General features: G+C 42.0%; 1 protein-coding gene across 1 annotated transcript in view; it reads left to right on the forward strand.

Annotated features, from left to right (window-relative positions):
* Window positions 1–24,860, forward strand: part of MYO1H (myosin IH) — a 134,944-nt gene that overhangs the window by 84,534 nt on the left and 25,550 nt on the right. The window contains exons 3-15 of the mRNA XM_017664909.3: window positions 8,793–8,954; window positions 12,179–12,294; window positions 13,442–13,640; window positions 14,407–14,487; window positions 16,735–16,914; window positions 19,045–19,143; window positions 20,018–20,131; window positions 20,445–20,516; window positions 21,102–21,221; window positions 22,149–22,216; window positions 22,549–22,654; window positions 22,942–23,022; window positions 24,310–24,401. Of these exons, the coding sequence (XP_017520398.3) occupies window positions 8,829–8,954; window positions 12,179–12,294; window positions 13,442–13,640; window positions 14,407–14,487; window positions 16,735–16,914; window positions 19,045–19,143; window positions 20,018–20,131; window positions 20,445–20,516; window positions 21,102–21,221; window positions 22,149–22,216; window positions 22,549–22,654; window positions 22,942–23,022; window positions 24,310–24,401 (1,454 nt within the window). The 5' untranslated portion in view covers window positions 8,793–8,828. The remainder of the gene's footprint in view (window positions 1–8,792; window positions 8,955–12,178; window positions 12,295–13,441; window positions 13,641–14,406; window positions 14,488–16,734; window positions 16,915–19,044; window positions 19,144–20,017; window positions 20,132–20,444; window positions 20,517–21,101; window positions 21,222–22,148; window positions 22,217–22,548; window positions 22,655–22,941; window positions 23,023–24,309; window positions 24,402–24,860) is intronic.

Below are 24,860 nucleotides of genomic sequence, written 5' to 3' on the forward strand. Positions count from 1 at the left end.
TGCAGTCACTGTCCATCAGAGCAGCAAGATGCCACAGATCCACTATTTGCCTTCTCTGTGCCATACTGTCTTCCCCGTGACCCCCCACACCATGTGTACTGAACATAATACCCCTCAGTCCCCTCCTCCCTCCCTCCCCACCCACCTTACCACATTTGCAACAACCATTTGCTACAACATGGATGGTAACTGCTCCCCTCCCCTTTGGTAACTGCTAGTTCATTCTTGAAGTCTGTGAGTCTGCTGCTATTTTGTTCCTTCAGTTTTGCTTCATTGTTATACTCCACAAATGAGGGAAATCATTTGGCATTTGTCTTTCTCCGCCTGGCTTATTTCACTGAGCATAATGTCCTCCAGCTCCATCCATGTTGTTGCAAATGGTAAGATTTGTTTTCTTCTTCTTTTTTTAAATTTTATTTATGTTTTTTTATTTTTTCTTAATTTTGTTATCATTAATCTACAATTACATGAAGAACATTATGTTTACTAGGCTCCCCCCTTCACCAAGTTCCCCCCACATACCCCTTCACAGTCACTGTCCATCAGTGTAGTAAGATGCTGTAGAATCACTACTTGTCTTCTCTGTGTTGTACAGCCCTCCCCATGCCCCCACCCCCACATTATACATGCTAATTGTAAGGCCCCCTTTCTTTTTCCCCAGCCCTTATCCCTCCCTTCCCACCCATCCTCCCAAGTCCCTTTCCCTTTGGTAACTGTTAGTCCCTTCTTGGAGTTTGTGAGTCTGCTGCTGTTTTGTTCCTTCAGTTTTGCTTCATTGTTATGCTCCACATATGAGTGAAATCATGTGGTACTTGTCTTTCTCCGCCTGGCTTATTTCACTGAGCATAATACCCTCTAGCTCCATCCATGTTGTTGCAAATGGTAGGATTTGTTTTCCTCTTATGGCTGAATAATATTCCACTGTGTATATGTACCACATCTTCTTTATCCATTCATCTACTGATGGACACTTAGGTTGCTTCCATTTCTTGGCTATTGTAAATAGTGCTGCGATAAACATAGGGGTGCATCTGTCTTTTTCAAATTGGGCTCCTGCATTCTTAGGGTAAATTCCTAGAAGTGGAATTCCTGGGTCGAATGGTATTTCTATTTTGAGCTTTTTGAGGAACCTCCATACTGCTTTCCACAATGGTTGAACTAGCTTAAATTCCCACAAGCAGTGTTAGGAGGGTTCCCCTTTCTCCACATCCTCACCAGCATTTGTTGTTCTTAGTCTTTTCAATGCTGGCCATCCTTACTGGTGTGAGGTGATATCTCATTGTGGTTTTGATTTGCATTTCCCTGATGATTAGTGATGTGGAGCATCTTTTCATGTGTCTGTTGGCCATCGGAATCTCTTTGGAGAACTGTCTCTTCATATCCTCTGCCCATTTGTTAATCAGATTATTTGCTTTTTGTGTGTTGAGGCATGTGAGTTCTTTATATATTTTGGATGTTAACCCCTTGTTGGATCTGCCATTTACAAATATATTCTCCCACACTGTAGGATGCCTTTTTGTTCTGTTTATGGTGTCCTTTGCTGTACAGAAGCTTTTTAGTTTGATGTAGTCCCATGTGTTCATTTTTGCTTTTGTTTCCCTCACTGGAGGAGATGCGTTCAGGAAGAAGTTGCTTGTGCTTATATTCAGGAGATGTTTGTGTGCTGTCTTCTAAGAGTTTATGGTTTCATGATTTATATTCTAGTCTTTAATCCATTTCAAGTTTACTTTTGTGTATGGGGCTAAACAATAATCCAGTTTCATTCTCTTGCATGTAACTGTCCAGTTTTGCCAACACCAGTTGTTGAAGAGGCTGTCATTTCCCCAGTGTATATCCATGGCTCCTTTATCATATATTAATTGGTTTATATCTGCGCTCTCTAGTCTGTTCCATTGGTCTATGGGTCTGTTCTTGTGCCAGTACCAAATTGTCTTGATTACTGTGGCTTTGTAGTAGAGCTTGAAGTTGGGGAGCATAATCCCCCCAGCTTTATTCTTCCTTCTCAGGATTGCTTTGGCTATTCTGGGTCTTTTGTGGTTCCATATGAATTTTAGAATGATTTTCTCTATTCGTTGAAGAATTCTGTTGGTATTTTGATAGGGATTGCATTGAATCTGTAGATTGCTTTGGCAGGACGGCCATTTTGACAATACAATTCTTCCTATCCATGAGCACGGGACGTGTTTCCATTTATTCGTATCTTCTTTAATTTTTCTCTTGAGTGTCTTGTAGTTTTCAGAGTACAGGCCATTCACTTCCTTGGTTAGGTTTATTCCTAGGTATTTTATTCTTTTTGATGCAATTGTGAATGGAATTGTTTTCCTCATTTCTCTCTCTGCTAGTTAATTATTAGTGTATAGGAATGCCACAGATTTCTGTGTATTAATTTTGTATCCTGCAACTTTGCTGAATTCAGATATTAGATCTAGTAGTTTTAGAGTGGATTCTTTTGGGTTTTTTACGCACAATATCATGTCATCTGCAGACAGGGACAGTTTAACTTCTTCCTTGCCAATCTGGATGCTTTTTATTGCTTTGTGTTGTCTGATTGCTGTGGCTAGGACCTCCAGAACTATGTTGAATAGAAGTGGGGAGAGTGGCATCCCTGTCTTGTTCCCGATCTTAAAGGAAAAGCTTTCAGCTTCTCGCTGTTCAGTATAATGTTGGCTGTGGGTTTATCATATATGGCCTTTATTATGTTGAGGTACTTGCTCTCTATATCCATTTTGTTGAGAGTTTTTATCATGAATGGATGTTGAATTTTGTCAAATGCTTTTTCAGCATCTATGGAGATGATCATGTGGTTTTTGTCCTTCTTTTTGTTGATGTGATGAATGATGTTGATGGATTTTCGAATGTTGTACCATCCTTGCATCCCTGGGATGAATCCTACTTGATTATGATGGATGATCTTTTTGATGTATTTTTGAATTTGGTTTACTAATATTTTATTGAGTATTTTTGCATCTATGTTCATCAGGGATATTGGTCTGTAATTTTCTTTTTTTTGTGGTGTCTGCCTGGTTTTGGTATTAGAGTGATGCTGGCCTCGTAGAATGAGTTTGTGAGTATTCCCTCCTCTTCCATTTTTTGGAAAACTTTAAGGAGAATGGGTATTAGGTCTTCACTAAATGTTTGATAAAATTCAGCAGTGAAGCCATCTGGTCCAGGTGTTTTGTTCTTAGGTAGTTTTTTGATTACCAGTTAAATTTCGTTGCTGGTAATTTGTTCAGATTTTCTTTCTTCCTTGGTCAGCCTTGAAAGGTTGTATTTTTCTAGAAAGTTGTCCATTTCTTCTAGGTTATCCAATTTGTTAGCATGTAATTTTTCATAGTATTCTCTCATAATTCTTTGTATTTCTGTGGTGTCTGTAGTGATTTTTCCTTTCTCATTTCTGATTCTGTTAATGTGTGTAGACTCTTTTTTTCTTAATAAGTCTGGCTAGGGGTTTATCTATTTTGTTTATTTTCTCAAAGAACCAGCTCTTGCTTTCATTGATTCTTTCTATTGTTTTATTCTTCCCAATTTTATTTATTTCTGCTCTAATCTTTATTATGTCTCTCCTTCTACTGACTTTGGGCCTCATTTGTTCTTCTTTTTCTAGTTTCATTAATTGTGAGTTTAGATCGCTTATATGGGATTGTTCTTTCCTGAGGTAGGCCTGTATTGCAATATACTTTCCTCTTAGCACTTCCTTTGCTGCGTCCCACAGATTTAGTGGTGTTGAATTATTGTTGTCATTTGTCTCCATATGTTGCTTGATCTCTATTTTTATTTGGTCATTGATCCATTGGTTATTTAGGAGCATGTTGTGAAGCCTCCATGTGTTTGTGGGATTTTTCATTTTCTTTGCGTAGTTTATTTCTTGTTTCATACCTTTGTGGTCTGAGAAACTGGTTTGTACAATTTCAATCTTTTTGAATTCACCAAGGCTCTTTTTGTGGCCTAGTATATGATCTATTCTTGAAAATGTTCCATGTGCACTTGAGAAGAATGTGTATCCTGCTGCTTTTGTAGATGTCTGTTAAGTCCATCTGTTCTAATGTGTTGTTCAGTGCCTCTGTGTCCTTACTTATTTTCTGTCTGGTGTATCTGTCCTTCAGAGTGAGTGGAGTGTTGAAGTCTCCTAGAATGAATGCATTGCATTCTATTTCCCCTTTTAATTCAGTTAGTATTTGTTTCACATATGTAGGTGATGCTGTGTTGGGAGCATAGATATTTATAGTGGTTATATCTTCTTGCTGGATTGACCCCTTTATCATTATGTGATGTCCTTCTTTGTCTCTTGTGACTTTGTTTGTTCTGAAGTCTATTTTGTCTGATACAAATACTGCAACTCCTGCTTTTTTCTCCCTAATAGTTGCATGAAATATCTTTTCCCCTCCCTTCACTTTCAGTCTGTGTATGTCTTTGGGTTTGAGGTGAGTCTCTTGTAGGCAGCATATAGATGGGTCTTGTTTTTTATCCATTCAGTGACTCTATGTCTTTTGATTGGTGCATTTAGTCCATTTACATTTAGGGTGATTATCAATAGGTATGTACTTATTGCCATTGCAGACTTTAGATTCATGGTTACCAAAGGTTCAAGGTTAACTTCCTTGCTATCTAAGAGTCTAACTTAACTCACTTAATGTTATTAAAAACACAATCTAAAGGTTCTTTTCTTTTTCTCCTCCTTTTTCTTCCTCCTCTATTCTTTATATATTAGGTATCATATTCTGTACTCTTTGTCTATCCCTTGATTGACTTTGGGGATAGTTAATTTAAGTTTGCATTTGCTTAGTAATTAGCTGTTCTACTTTCTTTACTGTGGTTTAATACCTCTGGTGACAACTATTAAACCTTAGGGATACTTCCATCTATAGCAGTCCCTCCAAAATAGACTGTAGAGATGGTTTGTGGGAGGTAAATTCTCTCAGCTTTAGCTTATCTGGAAATTGTTTAATCCCTCCTTCAAATTTAAATGATAATCTTGCAGGATAAAGTAATCTTGGTCCCAAGCCCTTCTGCTTCATTGCATTAAATACATCATGCCACTCCCTTCTGGCCTGTCAGGTTTCTGCTGAGAAGTCTGATGATAGCCTGATGGGCTTTCCTTTGTATATGATCTTATTTCTCCCTCTGGCTTTTAATAGTCTGTTCTTATCCTTGATCTTTGCCATTTTAATTACAATATGTCTTGGTGTTGTCTTCGTTGGGTCCCTTGTGTTGGGAGATCTGTGCATCTCCGTGGCCTGAGAGACTATCTCCTTCCCCAGATTGGGAAAGTTTTCAGCAATTACCTCCTCAAAGATACTTTCTATCCCTTTCTCTCTCTTCTTCTTCTTCTGGTATCCTTATAATGCGAATATTATTCCGTTTGGATTGGTCACACAGTTCTTTCAATATTCTTTTATTCTTAGAGATCCTTTTTCTCTCTGTGCCTCAGCTTCTTTGTATTTCTCTTCTCTAGTTTCTATTTCATTTATCGTCTCCTCCACCATATCCAATCTGCTTTTAATACCCTCCATTGCGCTCTTCAGTGATTGGATCTCTGACCAGAATTCATTCCTGAGTTCTTTTACATCTTTCCATACCTCCATTAGCATGTTAATTATTTTTATTTTGAACTCCCTGTCAGGAAGAGTCATGAGGTCCATGTCATCTTTCTCAGGAGTTATATTAATTTTACTCTGAATCACGTTGCTTTGGCATTTCATATTTGTATATGGTGCCCTCTAGTGTCCAGAAGCTCTACTCTCTGGAGCTGCTCAGCCCCTGAAGTAATGTCGGGGGTTGCAGGGGAGTGGTATGGGTGCCTTGGGGGAGGAAAGAGCTGTTTCCTGCTTCCTGGCTGCTATGCCTGTCTCCACTACCTGAACCAGTGGGCCGAGCACACAGGTATAAGCCTCTATGCTTTGCGTTTGTATTTGCTGTAGACAAATCTTCCCTCTGGCTGGCCTAACGCCAGGGTAGGGTTTGCCGGTTTGCGAGCCAGTTGTGGCTGGCCAGGAGAAAGGCAGTAGGCTGCCTATCACGGAGGGGGTCCTTTAAGCTGTGTAGCCAGCCAGGGAGGTGGAGCACCTGGAAATCGTGAAAGCTCCCAACATGCTGGACAGAGTGCACCCAGACAATCTTGTCTACCTGTCGTTTCTCCTGAGCAGGAAGCTCTGTGCAATCTTTGCCCCTTTAGCAGCCCTCTTGTTAAGGGTTTCTTGTTAGGAAGTCTCTCAGAGTGCCCGCCTTTCTTTTGTCCCAGAGCAGCCAGATATGGATCCCTGCTTTCCACAAGCAGCTGGAATCCCAGTCTCTCCAGGAATTCTGCCTGTTTTAGCTTTCCAATCCCCTAATCATTAGAGTATCATGAAAGCACCATGAAATTTAGGTTTGTGCTCCCAGAGCAGATCTCTGGAGTTAGGTATTCAGTGATCCCAGGCCTCCACTCCCTCTCTGCTCCTGGTTTCTTTTCCTCCCGCCGGTGAGCTGGGGTGGGGGAAGGGCTTGGGTCCTGCTGGGCCACAGCTTTGGTACATGACCCTGTTCCATGAGGTCTGCTCTTTTCTCCAGGTGTATGCAGTCTGGCGCAGTCCTCTTTCCTGTTGCTCTTTCAGGATTAGTTGTATTAATTATATTTTCATATTACATGCAGTTTTAGGAGGAAGCCTCTCTGTATCACCTCTCATGCCACCATCTTTAATCCCAGCTGCCTATTCACCTTAACAGTATCTTCTCATGAGAGGTTTTAGATTTGATGAAGTCTAATTTCTTATTCTTTTTTCTCTTGACTATTTCTTCATGTGTCATAAGAAAACTTTTCCTTATTCTGGATGCAAAGATATTCCTCTCTGTTTTCTCCTTGTATCTCTACAAATTTTGCATTTACACTTAGATCTAAGATCTGTTTCAATTATATATAATATACATATGGTTTTATATATAATATATATATGTTTTATATAATAGCATATATATTATATATTAAATATATATTAAAAATATGTTATAAATTTAATTTGTACTATAATTTGTATTTGCTGATATACAGAACATATATAAATGTATATTTTATATATACATATATATATAATATATATACACACACACACACAAACCATCTATCAAAACAATTCAGTACAAGAAAGGAAAATCTTTTCAACCAATGATGCATGACCAACTTGAAATCCATAAGGAAAAAAACTTAATTTCAACCCCTATCTCATACATATATAATAAACATAAAGATATACACATATAAAAATATAAAAAAATATATTTTATAAGATATGTTTCAATATTATATTATTAAAATATCATTTCATAATACATATTTTATTTGAAATATAAAATCTATTGCGATAAGGGTTGTTTAATATATTAAAAATTTTTATAACACGTGTTTTTTTAATATATATCTGGTATGGGTTGAAATTTAATCTTTTCCTTATGGCTACCTAGTTATTCCTGTACTACTGGTTGAAAATATTTCCATTTTCTGCACTGGAATTGTTTTGGTACCTGTCAAAAATCAACTGACACAGTCTTACTTAGTTCAAGTGAAGAAGTGTAAACCCACTAGTTTTATGTTTCTTTTTCAAGGTTGTTTTGGCTGGTCTAGGACCTTTGCATATCACAGATGCCTGTTGTCAATTTATTGTCTCTCAAGTCCAAGTGTACCCTTTAGTATCTGTGTTGTGATCGGAAACGCAGGCACTTTTCCTTGAAGTGAGCATGATATTAATCTTTATCGCCAGAGGGCGCTGGAGGGACATTTCTCTAGCAGGGTTGTGTTTTGGCTCCTTTTGCGAACAGGGTGCTGTGTCTGCTCTTCAGCGGCAGTCAGCTGCATGGTGGCATGTGAGTGGGACATGCACTGCCTGTGTGCCCAGAGCACAGAGTCCCTTGGTGACTTCACAACCCAGGCCCAGGCCCAAACCTTGCTACAGCCCTCCCAACAGACACCCCACACTCCAGGCTACCTGCTACAGCAGCCCCACGGCCTTCCCTCTGCACAGCCTGCAGCCTCAGCTTGCCTGAGCCCAGGAGAGCTGTTTCCCCACCCTACTGATTCAATGGGGCAGCGTCAGGTCTCCCCCCTCGAGCAGAGATCTGACCCTTTGTGCTCGCCTGTGCCCAGCAGGGTTCTGCTGCCCAGGAATTACAGACCAGCGCCAGTCCTGGCAACCCAGAGAGATTCTCCGCTGTCCAGTGGGCTGTAACACCTTCTCCAGGGGGAGGTCTGACGCCCTGCCTTGGGGAAGGGACCCTCCTAACTTGTCCTTCCTTGAATACTCCTCTGTAACAAGAAATTCCTATTCTGGTCAAATTCCTCACCACCCACCTGGGAATTACATACTGAGTTTAGGCGACTAACACTTAGTGAGTACATGGTCAGAAAAGCAGGCTCTGAGGCCAGGCTATCAAGGTTCATATCCCGGCTCTGCCTTTTGGCAGGCCTTGGACATGTGTTATAACCTCTCTGTCCTCAGTGTCCTCATCTGTAGAATGGGCACAATAATAGAACTTACTTAGTTCTTAGGGTCAAAATGAGGACTAAAGGCGAATACGCATGTCAAGCACTTATGTAGCACCTAACACAGTAAATGCTCAGTTCCTGTCAGCTGCTGCTGTTGCATCACTGTTGCTTTTATTATCATCATCTTGTACCACTAACCAGATCATAAGCTCTTAATGAAGAGAGGATAATTTAATCCCAGCTCTCTGCTAACCCCAGGGTTCAGTGTTTTGCTATTTCCATATTAGAAGTGCAGGAGAAATTAGAAGCGAGCTGCTGAGGAATGTTCTGTTTCCCATAGAAAGAAGCAGCGAGGACGAAGCACATCCGTCTGCACATGGAAGGCGCGCTGACCGCCCGGGACAAGGTCGGGGTGCAGGATTTTGTGCTCTTGGATGCGTACACCAGCGAATCTGCTTTTCTGGACAATCTTCGGAAGCGTTTCAGCCAGAACCTTATCTATGTAATGTAACCCATTCCTCAGCTGTTTTCCTATGGTGGCAGTTCCTTTCCTGCCCTCACAGCCTTGAGAATCATGAACAATATTGTTTGGCAGAAAGACAGATGTGAGTGGAATGAAAAGAGGGTGGGGCTCACCAAGAACTCAGGGAGTTAATCCAGAAAGGACTCCCTGAGTTCACGCCCTTTGCCATGTGAGCTCATTCCGCATGCTCTGAATCTGGGCTGACCTTGAGACTTGCTCTAGCCAATGCAGGTGAGATAGAGCCGAGCATGGGACAAGCTTCATGGTTAATTTTCCTAAAAATGCCAAGAGACGAATAGCCTAATAAGAACAGGAGGGACTTACCTTACGGCTAAGATTCCATTTTAAAAGTTAGATTCCTAACTTATTCTTTGGTAATTAGCCAACAACCTATCTTCAGGCAGGGCAAGCAGTCTTAACTGATGTCCCTGCACTTGGGCGTAGCCACTCCCTTGGAGAAGAACAAGTTTATCCTCCACAATTGTCTAGGGGACTGACTGTGGATAGTAACAGTGTTTCTTACCAGAGATAGACATCATGAAACCGCCTGACAAGCCTATGCTCCCTGACCCTTTACCTTTATTCTATTCTTGAAAATCCTTAACAGACAGAATCCCAGCCTTTAAGCACACCTCCTTTCTGAGGTTGCCCACACTCTCTTAGAATGTGTATTTTTAAGACTTCTTACTGTTCAACTTACTACATTTGTCTCTATCCTCTTCCAGTGGTGTCTTGGTCATTTTGCTATTTCATTCTATTTTCCAGACTTTAAGCACAAACCTTCACTTTCTCTGTCCCACTTCAGATAAGTGGGGAGGGGCTCCTGAGAGCTCCGATTTGCTTGCAAGTTCCTGTCAATGAGCTTCCCCTTCCTCTCTGCTTTATTCAAGTAAACCTGCCTTTGTCTCCCTTGATTCTAGCCTATTCCTCCCTTAGAGTGTATTCAAACAAAGTTTGTGCTCCGCTTCCCTGCTGTGAGTCTGCCCTTCAATTCTTTGCTGCGCAGGGACAAGAACCGACTCAGCCCCCTAACAATATCCCTGTAGTAGGTTAGCCATTAAGGGAGATGTTGAGGGATCACGGTCTGATGCACTTTGTTCCTTTGTGTTAAGGCCTTTATGGCTGCCAGGGAACCCAATCTAGGCCCCAAAAGGGAATCTGTCAACCTATGTAACTTTAGGGGCTAGGGATAGATCTAAGGCCTCGGATGCCATCTTGAGGACTCTTTTTCATCTCTCTGCTTTCTTTTGCATTAGTTTCCTTCTGGGGCAGCCTCTCTGTCCCAGTGGCAAGATGACTGTCAGCAGGACCACGCTGGCACGTTATTAATTTAGACACGTTATCCACTGAGAAGATGGCAAGTCCTCCTGGAGATGGATGTTGGTTGGCCCTGATTGGCCCATCTTGGGTCATGTGCCTATCTCTGACCCAATGCCCATAGGTGGAAATGAGGGATATTCTGATTGGCCAGGCTATACCCAAGCCCAGCCCTGGAGGTGAAGGCTGAGAGCTAGAAGTTTCCTCAAAGGAATCTGTTGGATAAAAGGGGACTAGAGGCCAGGAAGACAGAAATAAGAGATGTCTACTGTCCCATGAATCTTTCAGGGTCAAGACTAAAGCCCTTGGCCAGAACTCTTCTTGGATTGCTCTGGGGGCATTTTTATTAAATTCTCTATGAATCACCCCCCCACCCCCCGCCCACTTGTGTGATTGGTCACTTTTCAAGTAAGGGCTTCAAAAAGTTGAAGAGTAATAGAATCCACCACGGAAATCTAGGTAAATTCTACAGTGTCTCTGTGTGTGTGGCAGGTGTTTATTAAATGTGTTTAATTTTATTGAGATTTATTACCTTCGGTAAGAGTAAGACAGTCAGAAGCAGTTTAAAAAATTTATCTTGCAGTTATTTTGTCTGTGACTTAATCTATATGTTGAAAGTAAGGTTACCAGGAGAAACAAGCAGTGTGCCTCTCAGGCTATGTATTTTTAGTTGTAGAAGTAGATTTTATATGTAAATTCATCTTATGTATAAGCCAAGAGAAAGACCATGGCATGCAGAGGTATAAATGCGATGACAGGATCATCATATATAAACTAAATATTCCCAGTTTGAACAGATACATTTCAGAAACTACCCCGGAAGGTGTCTACCGATTGAAGCAATGCAGGATTTTAGTCAAAATACTCGTCTCTGTTCCAGTTCTCCGTTCAACTTTGTCCTGGAGATTTGGAAACATTCATTGGAATGATTTTAGCATAATTTCTTATAAGCTTGAGTACTGCCAGTATTTGAGACTCTGGAATGAGAAGGCACCAACCAACTCAGAATCTGAAAACACCAAATGCGTTTTCAAAGGAGGCCACATGTTTTTTTTTCCTATATGAGTTTAGTGCTTTGTTTATTCATAACTATATTCTGAGAAGTTTTGCATTCGTGGTCCTATTACAAATGTAAGTACTTGAAAAAGCTGAAGAGTAATAGAACCCACCACGGAAATCTAGGGAAGTAAAGGCCAGTAGTGGGAGCGCTTGCCCAGCTTGAAATGGCTGGCATGCATACTCGCCCTTTCACGCAAGGGCCAGAGAGCCCTTTGTGGAAAGTACGTCAGAGGACCGCGCTCCCTGTTCAAGCTGTCCGCCTCACCTCACAGTTACATGGCACGCAGGCGTTTCATTCCAGTAGGGACAGTGGGTCTCCACCACCACTGCATTAGGAATAAGCCCCCAAGGGCTCCACGCCCTGTGTGATCTGAACCTGCTCCCTCTTCATCCCCATCTTTTACCATTTTCCATCCTCCCCTCCCTCCCTGGCCTCAGACGTAGCCAGCCTGCCAGGCTTGTCACTTCAGCCTGAAATGCCCTTCCTGCCGACTTTCCTCATGACTGGCTCCTCATCCTCAAGTCTGGGTTCAGATGTCACCTCTTGAAGAAGCCTTCCCCGCGCCCGCTGGCTAAGGCAGGCTTCCTCAGCCGCTTGTTCCCATTACCCTGTTAACACCTTTGTCACCCCATTGAAGCAGTCTTCATCCCTTGGCTGTCTGCCCCACGCCCCCGCTTCCACTCAGTGGCAGTTCCCTGAGCGCAGAGACGGCACTTGTCTTATCTGTCATGCGCTATGCCCGGCGCTGAACGAATGCATGGGGATCTTGGGCCGTAGCCTTGTGCACTCCGGAACTCCTCACTGCTGCTTTGGTCCGCTCCTCTAGACGTATATCGGGACGCTCCTTGTGTCTGTGAATCCATACCAGGAGCTTGGAATCTACACCAGGAGCCAGATGGGACTTTATCAAGGGGTCAATTTCTTTGAACTGCCACCACATGTGTAAGTAGCACCGATGAGGTCATCAGGAGTATTTTTCTATTTCTTTCCATCCTCTCTTTTTTCCTTCCCTCTCTCCCACCGTCCTATCCATCTATCCATCCATCCATCCATCCATCTGTCTAAATCCTTGATAAACATTCATTAGGTTCTGTGCCTAGCTTACTGTATCCACCTTCCTGTGAAATAAGTCTTTCAATGCAGTAGAAAACATCAGATTATGGTGAAATCTCAACTCAGATATGATAAGAAATGGAATCTTTGTGTGACTGTGGAGGAATCCAAGAGCAATGGCTCGAGAGGTGTCTTCTCTGGGAAGTGGGCTGCTACAGTCCCTCTACTGGTGCCTGAGTAGCAAGGCGGCTAAGAAGAAGGCCCATTGGTAGAAATTCACCAGGGCAGCTGATCTGAGAGACAAGCAATTTCCTGCCTGGCCTATACGTGACTCAGCTTTGCAGAATTTCCCATTTCTCCTTTCTGGTTGACTTCTGGGCTAATATTTGGGTTCTCCCTCCATTTTATCTTGGTGACGCAGCTATTTCACCTCCCAAAGCATTTACAAACTTCTGCATCACTACCACCAGTGATTCTGAAATAGCCATCTTTCAAACTTGGCCGGGTTATACTCTTGGGAGACCTTCAGCCTTTGGTTTCTGATCTTGGAGGTAAAGTCCATACTTTTACCTTTTGTCCTAAATATAGCACAGAAATTTTAAAAATCTTTTTGGTTTTCTGTCTTTATCCTCTGTATTCTAGGTTTTGAGGGAAGGAGAGAACATGAGATCTATCTATCTAATTTAATATTTAGACAAGATGTCATTTCCACCTACAGTGAATAGAATATCTCTTTGGGATGTAATTTAGTATCTGGTTCATTCTGATATCAATGCTGGTGGCTTTAAAAAAATAAACTAATAAATGTTCAAAAATAATTCCCCGATTGCTTAAATTCTTCACTTCAACTCTCTACTATTTGAGTTTCGCTATCTAGTACACGCCACGTGTGATCAGCCAGTGGTCGTGGTGGGGGGTTGCTCTCTGTCTGAGCTCAGTGTCCTTGTCCAACAGTATGCATGCGGCTTCCTGGAGGCAGGGGCCTTTGCCCTTAGGCTCTTGGGGGTGTCAGAGCCGCTTCCCACTCCTTCCGCAGCTATGCCATAGCTGACAACACTTACTGCACGATGTGCTCTGAGCTAAATAACCACTTCATCCTCATTTCCGGAGAAAGTGGGGCAGGGAAAACGGAAGCCTCCAAGAAGATTCTCCAGTATTTTGCAGTGACCTGCCCAATGACCGAGTCACTCCAAATAGCCCGTGACAGGCTACTGCTCTCCAATCCAGTGCTGGAGGTAAGCAATCCTTGAGGACCGCGAGAGGGCAGTCCAGGGAGGTCACTGAGTAAGGAGAGCCCTTTGCCCGGGGAGCTCACTGAAGCGGTCGGGTCACAGTCTGGGTAGTGATGGCACTTACCTGCGTGCACAGGGTACCTGCCTCTTAGGAAGTTTGGAGGGTTAAACATGATGAATGCATAAAAAAATATGCAGTACTTGCATAATGCTCTATTATTTATTAATTTTTTCTTATTTAATGAAAATCAATTCATTATTAGTTCTGCTGCTGCAATCCACTGACTTGATGATTTGAATGTTATGTTCTCCTGAGCTTTTGTTGCCCTTCATGTGAAAGATGTTTATGGGTTGAAGGAATTTTCCCAGCAGACCTTTGGGCTAAATGATTTATCTCATTGATACAAAAAGGGTCTGGTGATGGAGGCTGTCAACTGTGCCTTCTAGCATAGGAAGGGCCTCGGGTCCTATAATCCTCTCCTTAGGCCATTTCTAATCTAGCCCTAGACTGGATTCTATAGAGAAGATATTTTTCCCTTCTTTTCTCTGGGACCAATATTGATGTGTTTATCATTAAATCCTCTGTACATCGTGATTCCTTCTTAGAAGATAAAGTATTTAAGACAGCTTTTATCCCTGGCTTTCCCCGCCCTCCTCCAGTTTCATAATAAGCATATCATTTGGAGTTAGGAATCTGATGAGCATGGTGAGCTTAAATGACAGTAGAAAATAATTTGGTTCAGTCTCTGCCCCTGCTTTGTATTCCAAGGCTTTTGGAAATGCCAAAACACTCCGGAATGACAACTCCAGCAGATTTGGAAAATACATGGACATACAGTTTGACTTGAAGGTACATGGAAGTTCCTATTACTGGTTCATAGGGACCCCTCCACTTGTCAGTGGCAGATTCCCAACCCAAGGCACCTTAGGGGCAGAAGGGTATTCACTGGTTCGAATAGTCAAAAATCCAGGATTAGGGCTAGTTTTAGGAAATGCAAACAAAGACCATATTATACCATCTAGATGGGTAGAAATTAAGAAGTCTGATAATTTCAGGTGATGGGGAAGTTGGGAGTCCTTAGGAACTCTTACATAATGCTGGTGGGATGCACATTGGTGCAACCCATTTGGAAAATAATATATTGTGAAATTGAAACCACATAATCTCAGGTGGAGCCATTTCACTCCTGCAGATATTCCTACACATGTGCAAGGCTCCTGATGGTCAAAGGACTGGTAACAACACCATCTGGAGAGGACTGAATGTCCATCAACAGGAGAACAGCTGAACTGTGGGACAGTCTCACAGGGAGGTGTTTTATAGCAGTGGGAGCCAATGAACAACAGCTACACCACATGGACGGCTCTTGGGAACACACTGTGTCAGTGTGATGACATTTCTTACAAAGCTTGAGAACAATCAAAAGTAAATAATATTCTGTTTAGTCATACATGACTATATGGCATGGATTGGCAAACATTTTCAGATGGGGCCAGATAGTAAATACTGCAGGCTGCATGGGCCACAGGGCCTCTGCTGCAGCTACTCAGCCCTGCTGTTGCAGCATAAAAGCAGCCAGAGACAAGACATTAAGAATGACTGTGGTTGTGTCGTGCCCAGAATTTGATGGGGCTAATAATGCCTGTGGGAAGCTCTCAAGGACATATGATTGCAAGTGACAAAGTGACACTTCGACTGGAGAACAAATGCAGGCTGAATGTTGAATATAGTTATGAGGATGACTGGCTCATGTTTCCCAGAGGCTGGTACATGGCCTTCTAGTGGATTGCATATAGACTCTGAAAAAAAATATTAATAGGTATGTTTTCAAACTTTGTATGGAAATGCAACACACATAGTGAAAAGAACAAAAGACATGAATACAGTGCAATGAATTTTTACATGTCTCTACCTGTGCAGCCACCATGCAGCTCTAGATATAAAAATTTCTAGCACCTAGAAGGTTCTCCCATCTTTTTCTGACAATTCTCCCCTTCCCAAAGGTTGCCACTGTTCTGACCTCTATGGTCACACATTAATTTGCTGGTTTTTAAATTTCATATAAATGGAGTTATACAGTATGCTTTGTGTCTAGCTTCTTTCAGTCAACATGTCTGTGAAATTCATCTATGTCACTGCCTGTAGCAGTTCATTTTTGATTGTACAACTCTTATCACACCTGTTCTCCTGCTGATGGACGTTTGGGTTGTTTCCAAGGTGAGGCTATTGCAAATGATGCTCTGAACATCCTTGCACATGTCTTTTTGTAGATGCAAAACACTCATTCACACAGGGTATATACCCTGGAGTGGCACTGCTGTGTTCTTACAGCAATGTTATGATAGTTACTGACAGTTCCAGTTGTTCCACACCCTTGTCGACATTTGGTATTGTCAGTTCTTTAGTTTTAGGCAGTCTGATGGGGTCTTTTGTTTATATCTCCTCACTGTAATTTGTTTATATCTCCCTGAGTATTAATGAAGTTTTGTTCATTGGCAACTCAGAGATCCTCTTTGATGTTGAAGTCTTCTACCTATTTTTAATTGAGCTGTTTTTTTCTTATTGATTTGCAAGAGTTCTACATATATTCTGAAATACAAATTCTTTAATGGATATATTAAAAATAATAAGACAGTGTGATGTTGATACAAGAATATGAACAGGCTAATGGGCCAGAATAGAGTCCAGAAAGATCTCTATGGATATGGTCACTTATGCTTATGACAATAGCATCTCTGTGATTCAGTAGGGATAGGATTGTCCTTCCAATGGAAATCCATACAGATAAAAAGGTCTTTGAACTTCTACCTCACTCCATGGTCAAAAATAGTGATGGATCATAGCCCTGAAAGAAAAGTAAAACAATCATGCTTCTAGACAAGAACATAAAAAATATCTTCATACCCTTGGGTAGGCAAAAATCTTAAAAAATTTTTTTTTTGCAAAATCTTTTTAAACAAAATCCAGAAAATGCTAAGCATAGAAGATTGATAGATGGGACTTCATTCTAATTAAGAATTTCTGTCCATCAGAGGATACCAGTAAGAGAGTGGCTCGATAGTTGTCACTGCCACATATTTTTGTCCTATTTCAAAGGGCATTCCCATAGGCGGGCATATCATCTGTTACCTGATAGAGAAGTCTCGAGTCGTCTATCAAAACCAGGGCGAGAGGAATTTCCACATCTTCTACCAGCTGCTAGAGGGTGGCGAAGAGGACCTTCTGGCTTACCTGGGACTTGAGCGAGACCCCCAGCTCTATAAATACCTCTCACAGGTCAGAAGAACCAGTACCTAGCTTTGGGAGCCCTTTGCAGGGGAGAATCTGGGGTAGTTTGTGTGGGGTTAGGGAGTACTCTGTGGAATGTTCAAGAACTTCCTCATTACTATCTGGAGGTATCCTCCTAACTGGTTTCTTGACACTTATCATAGCCCCTCTACTTGTGCCTGGCAGCCATATCATCTTGGTAGAGTGGCCAGTATCTAGATGAGTCATTCTCGGCCCTGGCTGGTATCAGAGTCACCCATGCATCTTGTTAAACACACAAATGCCTGGGCTCTACCCTCCAGAGATTTGGATTTAATTGGCCTGGGGTGGGACCTGAACATCAGGCTTGTTTTAGACATTCCCCTGTGATTAAAGATATTTACATCATCCCCTGGTGATTCTAATGCACAGCCCAGTAGGGAACTGCCGGGCTAGGTGTGACAGCACACGCTGTCGATCTGTGCCCACAACCTGTGCTGCTTTATTCTGCTTTCAAAACAAGTTTGGAAGACTTGTTCTACCTTCCTGCCTGCTACTCTAGGATTGTTAGCTGCCAAATGATGTACTCCTTTGCAGAAATAGTTCAGGCCATGCCCGTACGGATTCCTGGGACCTAGTGATGTAAAATTGACTTTCGGAATATAATTTCCCAGCACTAATTTTTCTGCAGCCAGCACTGAGGCTCTAGAATACCCAGACTGTGTAGCGTTTATCAGTATTTGAGATCACTAGAACTTTTTTGCCCCAAGATTTTTGGGTCTTTCTCTTCTCATTGGGCCTGACTTTGAATGGAGGTCACTTGACATAGTTCAAGTAGGGACCTCATTTGAGAAAGAGAATAAGATCTTATAAAGTGAATCTTGTAAAATGAGGACCAATGTTTCATAGCAAGCCATGGGGAAAAAGCAGACATAACTGAAGCTTATCTTGAAAAGTGAAGCTAAATAATGAAAATAAAATAATCCTATCATTTCATTTTATATTCAACAAATTTTGTACTAATTCTTAGAATGAAGAATGAATCAAATTTGATTTTTTTTCTTTTTGAGGACCTAATTTTTCCAGCAGAGCTGTATGGTAGCATCACATTTGGCTTTTTATAGCATGACTGGAGAGGATCCGTTTGTAAAAATATTTGAGGGCTTCACTCGTTTTCCCAAGGGCTTCTCCTAAGCCTTTGATGATCAGATCATTTTCTTTTGGCATGATTTCCTCGTGCCGCAGTGGCTCTGGAAATGGTTTGGGCAATTCTCCAGTTTTATTTCGATCATGCTAATATCTCCCCAAACCCTGGCAACCTTTGTGGCTTGACTTTGCATTGTGTTTGCCCAGCTTCCAAACCTCAAGGTGTCTTCCAGGGACTGACTTAAACTGACCCTACCCTTGCGGGTGTGGGGGCAGATGCTTCTGGTTGAGTGGGAGCAGGGATATTTGGGAGGCTGCAGATATAGCCCTGGCCAGTTCACTGGTAAATATTTTCATGGTATGACGTGTTTCGTTTCCCCACACAACAAGGAAATCTCTTAAGATAACAAATCTTCAGATAACCAGGAAACTGGGAATACACTCTAGAGTGCTTTCCCTTTAAATTGTGACACTGGAGGTCTGTTATTTATTTAAAAGATACCTTCTAGATTTAGTGGGCAATCACATCCATACAATCTGTGTTTCTCTACAGGCTTGGCTTTACTTCCTTGAGTGAGGGTCTCCTTCCGGCTAGTCCTAAAGTGAAGTTTCTGCTGGAGGTTGCTAAGTGCATCAAGATAGTTTTCTGGATTTAAATACTGTCATTTCCTTGGTGTTTCAGCAGATGTTTACTCAGACAAACAACTTCCATTTGCTTAGCAAAAATGGCAAAAGCAATTTTTAAGAACACATACGAAGAGATATACCAAGAATATGTAACTTGGAAAGTTTTCCCCAAACAGATAAAATTCCAAATAAACGTGAAAAAATCAGCGGCTGGCAAATCGTCATCACATGCTAGACAGAGTAAAACCCATTTTCTCACAGTTCAGAACAGTGCGGACACTAGCTCTTGCACGCTTGTAGAGAAAACTGTTTTGATTTAGGAATAGGTGTTCACACGCCTACCTCTCATAAAAAATGCTGTCAAGTGACCCAATTTTATGTCAACAGGGTCATTGTGCCAAAGAGTTGTCTATTAATGACAAGAACGATTGGAGAACTGTTTCCAGTGCCTTTTCTGTCGTCGATTTTACTGAGGATGACCTTGAGGTATGGGTCCTGAGCGCAGAACAGTCAGTATGGTCAGGGAGTGAGGGAACAATCCCAGTTTCCTGGGGACTTCGTAGTAAGGTTGCTAGATTCAGGAAATAAAAACACAGGACACTTAGGTACATTTTCATTTCAGATAATGACTTTTTTTTAGTATGAGTATGTCCCATCATTGCATGGAATGGAAAAACTATACTGAAAACTTAGCCCTTGCTTATTTGAAATTCAAATGTTAATGGGCCTTCTGCATTTAATCTGGCAGCCCTAAATTTCCCCTGTGTTGTGTGCAGGGAGGAAGCCATGTTTCCCTTCCCTCCAAGACCAGTCTCAGATATTTAGATCCCCTAGAACTACGGGATTATCACTTACTGGTGCTCCTATTTGGGAAACAACTGGAACAAACTGTAGGATATATAAACATTTTTTTACATCTTTGTCCTTTTTCTTGATGATTAAAACTATTGTTCTTTCACAGACCAGAATAGAATTAAAAAAATACACATATGCACACACACATGCACATGCATATATATATATATATATATATATATATATATATATATATATATATATATATATATATATATATATATATATCTGAGAATATGGCATTTGAACATTAAATGGTTTATTGCTGGGGCGGGGATGGGGAAGATATAAAAATAGAAGTGTGCGCTGGAGAGGGAGTGAGGCATCTTCCCCACCCACTGCTAAGTTCTTGCCCCAACTTCCCATAATATCTGAAGTAGATAAGAGGCTGATTCCTGGGGAAGGAAGAAACTTGGGGTGATTGTCCTTCAGGCACCTCCTCTGATGGCATAGCTAGGCAGCCACCATTTTCTCTCTCTGTCCTCACCTCTTCCCACATTCCTAGAATCTCTTTGGAATTATTGCCAGTGTCCTACACCTGGGGAACATTTGTTTTGGAGAGAATTACCAAGGCTGTGCCACCATACCAGACACCCACGAGATCAAATGCATCGCCAAGGTGATGTTGCGCTTTTGAACCCAGACTCAGACCCCAGGGGCAGGGGAGGGGAGCTTGAGGCTGGATGCCTACGTCCCAAATGGCTAAAACCATGTTCTTCCAGCCCGTACTGGTCAAGTTTCCATAGTGTGGGCAGGGAAGGGGGCTGGTAAAAGCCAGTTGGTTGAAAGATCAACTGTGATCTGTTTTGCGTTAAAACACAATTAATTCTGTCAGGGAAGTAAATCTGGGCCTGGAAATCCACGAACTCTTTATAAGTTAACAGAAATCAAAATCCAGTTGCTGAATGGCATTTTGGTTCCCATTTATTCAGCTCCTGGGGGTCCACCCACCGGTCCTTCTGGAAGCTCTCACTCATAGGAAGATTGAAGCCAAAACTGAGGAGGTAAAAATGGCTCTAGATGGAGATGCGCCTGCCTTTCTACCACTGCTGCCTCCCTTGGATAACAGGGTGGAAGTGGCCCTGGAGGAGGCTGGATCCCTGAACCCAGCCTAGCAGGTCCTGTGTGGTCCAGCTCCTGTGGGGTCTCCTGTGTCAACCCCCGCCACCCCTACCCTGTCACCCCATTACTAGTTCTCCATGCCTGCCCACCACGGGGCCTTTGTACGTGCTGTTCCCTGTGCTTCCTCTAGTTAACCCCTCATCCTTCAGTTCCCTGGTGCTCACATCTTCCAGGAGCCTTCCCTGATCACCCCCGCACACTTCCGAAAGCACCACATGTATCTCCTTAGGACATCTAAGCTGTGAGCCCACAAAGACTGGAACTGTTTGTCTCGGTTATGGCTGTATTAGCAGCCTCATACTATGCCTGGCACATAGTGGGCACTCAAGAAATAGCCACTGCATGACAGGGTGCCTGCAGGGGTGGCATCTTTCCCTAGCACGAAGCCTTTGCTGGTCATCATTGAAGACTAATTTGAAAACTTGGAGAGCTTTTTTTCTCTCTAATGATGCACCTGTTTTTCCCAGGTGGTCTGCCCATTGACGCCAGGACTCTCTGTGTACGCCAGAGACGCAATGGCAAAGGCTGTCTATGGAAGAACATTTACTTGGCTGGTCAATAAAATCAATTCCTCCTTAGTGAACAAGGTTAGTCCCCATGTTTTGGGTGACTTATTCTCACTAATGGGGTTAATGTTCCATTAATCAATGTTGTTACTTAAAGAATTTGAGAAACTTCAGTGTAAGTTCCTAATGGGCAGGGGTGGTTGTCTTTTCACGTCTGCATTTCTAGTGTGAGACTCCCAAAAATGCATGCCAAGTGATTGTTTCAGTGTGACCCATTTGAAGTATGCCAGATGGTTTTAAGTGTAAGAAGAAACTTTTAATTTTAATAGTTTATTTCAACACATATAAGAAACAAAACAATGACTCCGTTGAACATTTTGTTTTTCAGTGGAGATACTTAAATGAAAAAGGAAGTTTACTCAAAGCTAGAAATTAAGAAAATGATACTGAGCATGGAGTATGTGGGGAGAAATTCATAGAGGTGGGATGCAAAGGGCAGATTTGGGAGGCATTCACACAGCACCCCATACAGAATGTTAAGTTGTGTAAAAAATAACAACACAAAAAACAAGCTTATTCTCTTTAAATATCCATCCTTGCTGGACAGCACTAGGTCCTCCATTTAAATTTATATCCGTACCATCTGTCCACCTGTCCTCTCTCCTGAATAAATATCTCCCTGGCTGCCATCTGTAGGTGTCCGTCTGTGTCTCTCTATGACTGAATAAGGGTTGGGGAGACTGCAGAGGGTGGAAGCAAGGGATCGAATCAAAAAGGGAAGATCTCATTTCTCTAGTGACCAGACGGAAGCTCCAGGGCTCTGTCAGGTGGCAGGCAGGTGCGGGCCGGGACATTTGTTTCCACCCTTTGGTTCCTGTGTGCACCATAGCTGAAGAGAGAAGACGTGAGCTGTGTAGCCAAGTCCCAGCTTGGGGGACAGCTACTGGTTTTGAGTGTCACAAAATAAAAAAAAATGTAACAGTTAATGGTGTGTGTTATTTTGACAAGGATTTCACCAGGAAAACTGTGATCGGATTGCTGGATATCTACGGGTTTGAAGTCTTCGACAAGAACGGGTGAGTTTGCTGCTACCCAGCCGTCCTCGATTTTTCTTTAAGGTCTGAGACTGGTTGGAGCATCTCTAACGTTATTGGAATTGATTTTCCTCTCCCCAGGATTCTCCATAGTCCCCTAGCCCCTAATTGATAGACTTATGGAAGTGGCATGCCCATTGAATAGACAAACGTCTTTTAGCTCGACTCTTCTGATCTAGTTAGGAAATTAGTTGATGAATAAAGACTTTGCTTTTTCTGTATCTACAAGCATCATTAAAAAAAAAGTAAACACCATTAAAACAAAACCGGTCTGCTCACATAGCTTTACTTATTTAAATCGTTTGCATCTCTAGTTTTGAACAGTTCTGCATAAATTACTGCAATGAGAAACTCCAGCAGCTGTTAATTGAGAGTACCCTAAAAGCGGAACAGACAGAATATGAAATGGAAGGTATAGAGGTAAATGTTATTTTCTCATCATCTGATTTCTTCATCTAATGAAAGACATTTACTTGAGAAATATTATTTCATCAGAGATTTTTCCTGCTTAGTATTAAGAATTATTTTGCACTTCTTCTCTGCTTATTTCCTGGGAAATTATTTTGATATCCATAAAGTCGTATTTTTTAAAGTTAGACATCAGAATCAGATTTTGAAAAAAAAGGTTGGAAAATCTATTTAAAAGCAATCGACTTTTTGCTCCTCAAAATCCTCCTTGGAGAGTTATTTCTTTTTCATCATTCTAGTGGGAACCAATTCAATATTTCAACAACAAGATCATCTGTGATTTGGTAGAAGAGAGACACAAAGGAATCATTTCCATTCTGGTGAGAAAATTAATGTTGACTTACAGCCCTTTCACACCGTGTTTACAGCACATGGAGAACTTTTTCCCAGGCTTGAAAAGGGTTCTGTGTGGAATCCGCTAGATGATTTAAGGATGCAAATGAAGCTTTTTTGCTGAATTCTCTCTCGGAGCTCTAGGCTGAGCTTTCCCCTCTCATTTAGACTCACAGACCTAAATTACAGCCCATCGAGACTAGCAAAGAAAGACCTTTGAAATGGAAGCATGCTTGTCAGTCTTCCATAGACGTGGGAAGGTGCGCCTGGGGCCGAGGGGCCCAGTGGAGGCAGGTGCTTGGTGGCGACTGGGGGAGAGCTGCTTTCGTGCTTAGTACTGAGCAGAACGCCAGGAAACTGACGAAAGGACGGCTTCCCAAAAAACACCCATTGATCCTGAACTGAGGCTCCTTGGAGAGGGCCCGTGACCTTGTTCTGAACTATTGTGGCTTCTGAGATCAGTATCCTCAAAGCCACAACTGTGCAAACTCAAACATTCATTTAAAAAATATATCCTAAAGGTCAATGAGAAATGATTTCCTTGATTTGCTTTTCTTTGGGGATCATCTGCACCACAGCTTGCCTTCCTCTTAATGAAAATAACTGGCCCCCTTCCTCTTCCTGCACTGCTCCCCTCTACAACCTAGCTGCTCTGTGGACCCAGCACTCTAAAGCACAGCAGGCACATTAATGGGTGGTGACTGTCGTTACCAGGAACACAGGCACGACCTCGATTCAAATCCCAGCCCCATTACTTACTAGCTGTGTGACCTTAGGCAAGTGTCTAACCTCTCTGAGCTCCAATTTCATCATCATTAGATGAGGATAGTGATCACAGTCCTCAGGAGGTGTGAGGACAAATGAAGGGAGATAATACAGGCAGAGGGCTTAGAACTATGCTTCATAGCTTTCTTTCCAGGAGGACTTTGCTTCTAGTAAAAGAGAATAAGTTCTTGGCCAGCAATGACTGGTAAAGAGAAAATGTAGTTGTATGTTTAAGTAAGCTGGTCATGGAAGCTGCAGAGTGTCCTTGGGAAGACTTGGGAAATATGGGTCAAATGGGTGGGAAAGTCGACTTTGCATGGAAATTCCAATGTCTCTGAGAAGCTAGGCACATGCAATGGATTACTGCCCCCACCTCCTATGTTCACCTGACTCATGTGAGATGGCAGGATTTCAGTCCCGTACATTCTGCCTTAGCTGGTGAAAGCATTTAAACTTGGAATTGATGGCATGTGATGTTATGGATCGAGGCTCCTCTTTTTCTTTTGAAGGATGAAGAGTGTATTCGCCCTGGTCCTGCTACTGACTTGAGTTTCCTGGAGAAATTGGAAGAGAGAGTGGGCAAGCACGCACACTTTCAAACGTATGTATCTCATTTGACAAGCTGTTGCCTGGGGGAAGATCATTGAATGTCCATTTTCTGGGGCAAGGGCAGTGCTTCCTAAAAGTACAGCTTCTTCTTCATTCATAGAAACAGCGTCATGATATACCAATTCATATGCACGCATGCCTTTTGCTAGTAGAAATCAAACTCAAATGAATTCCAAGTAGAATTTTTTTTGTGATTTTAATGTCTTGCTTTATTCATGATCATTGCATTGTGGACATGCCCACAGGCATGAAATAGTATTTTTTAAAGTCAGGTATGACATACATACAGTGATGCATGTAGATCTAAAGTATATAACTCAATAAATTTTTGTATTTGTGGGTACCCATATAACCACTACACATATCAAGTTTTAGAGCATTTACAGCATCCCAGAAAATTAACTAGAAATGTAACAGTCTTTGAGACAGAAGGAGAGAATTTAAGCTCATA

The sequence above is a fragment of the Manis javanica genome, chromosome 15, assembly GCF_040802235.1.
Source record: "Manis javanica isolate MJ-LG chromosome 15, MJ_LKY, whole genome shotgun sequence".
NCBI classification, from domain to species: Eukaryota; Metazoa; Chordata; class Mammalia; order Pholidota; family Manidae; genus Manis; species Manis javanica.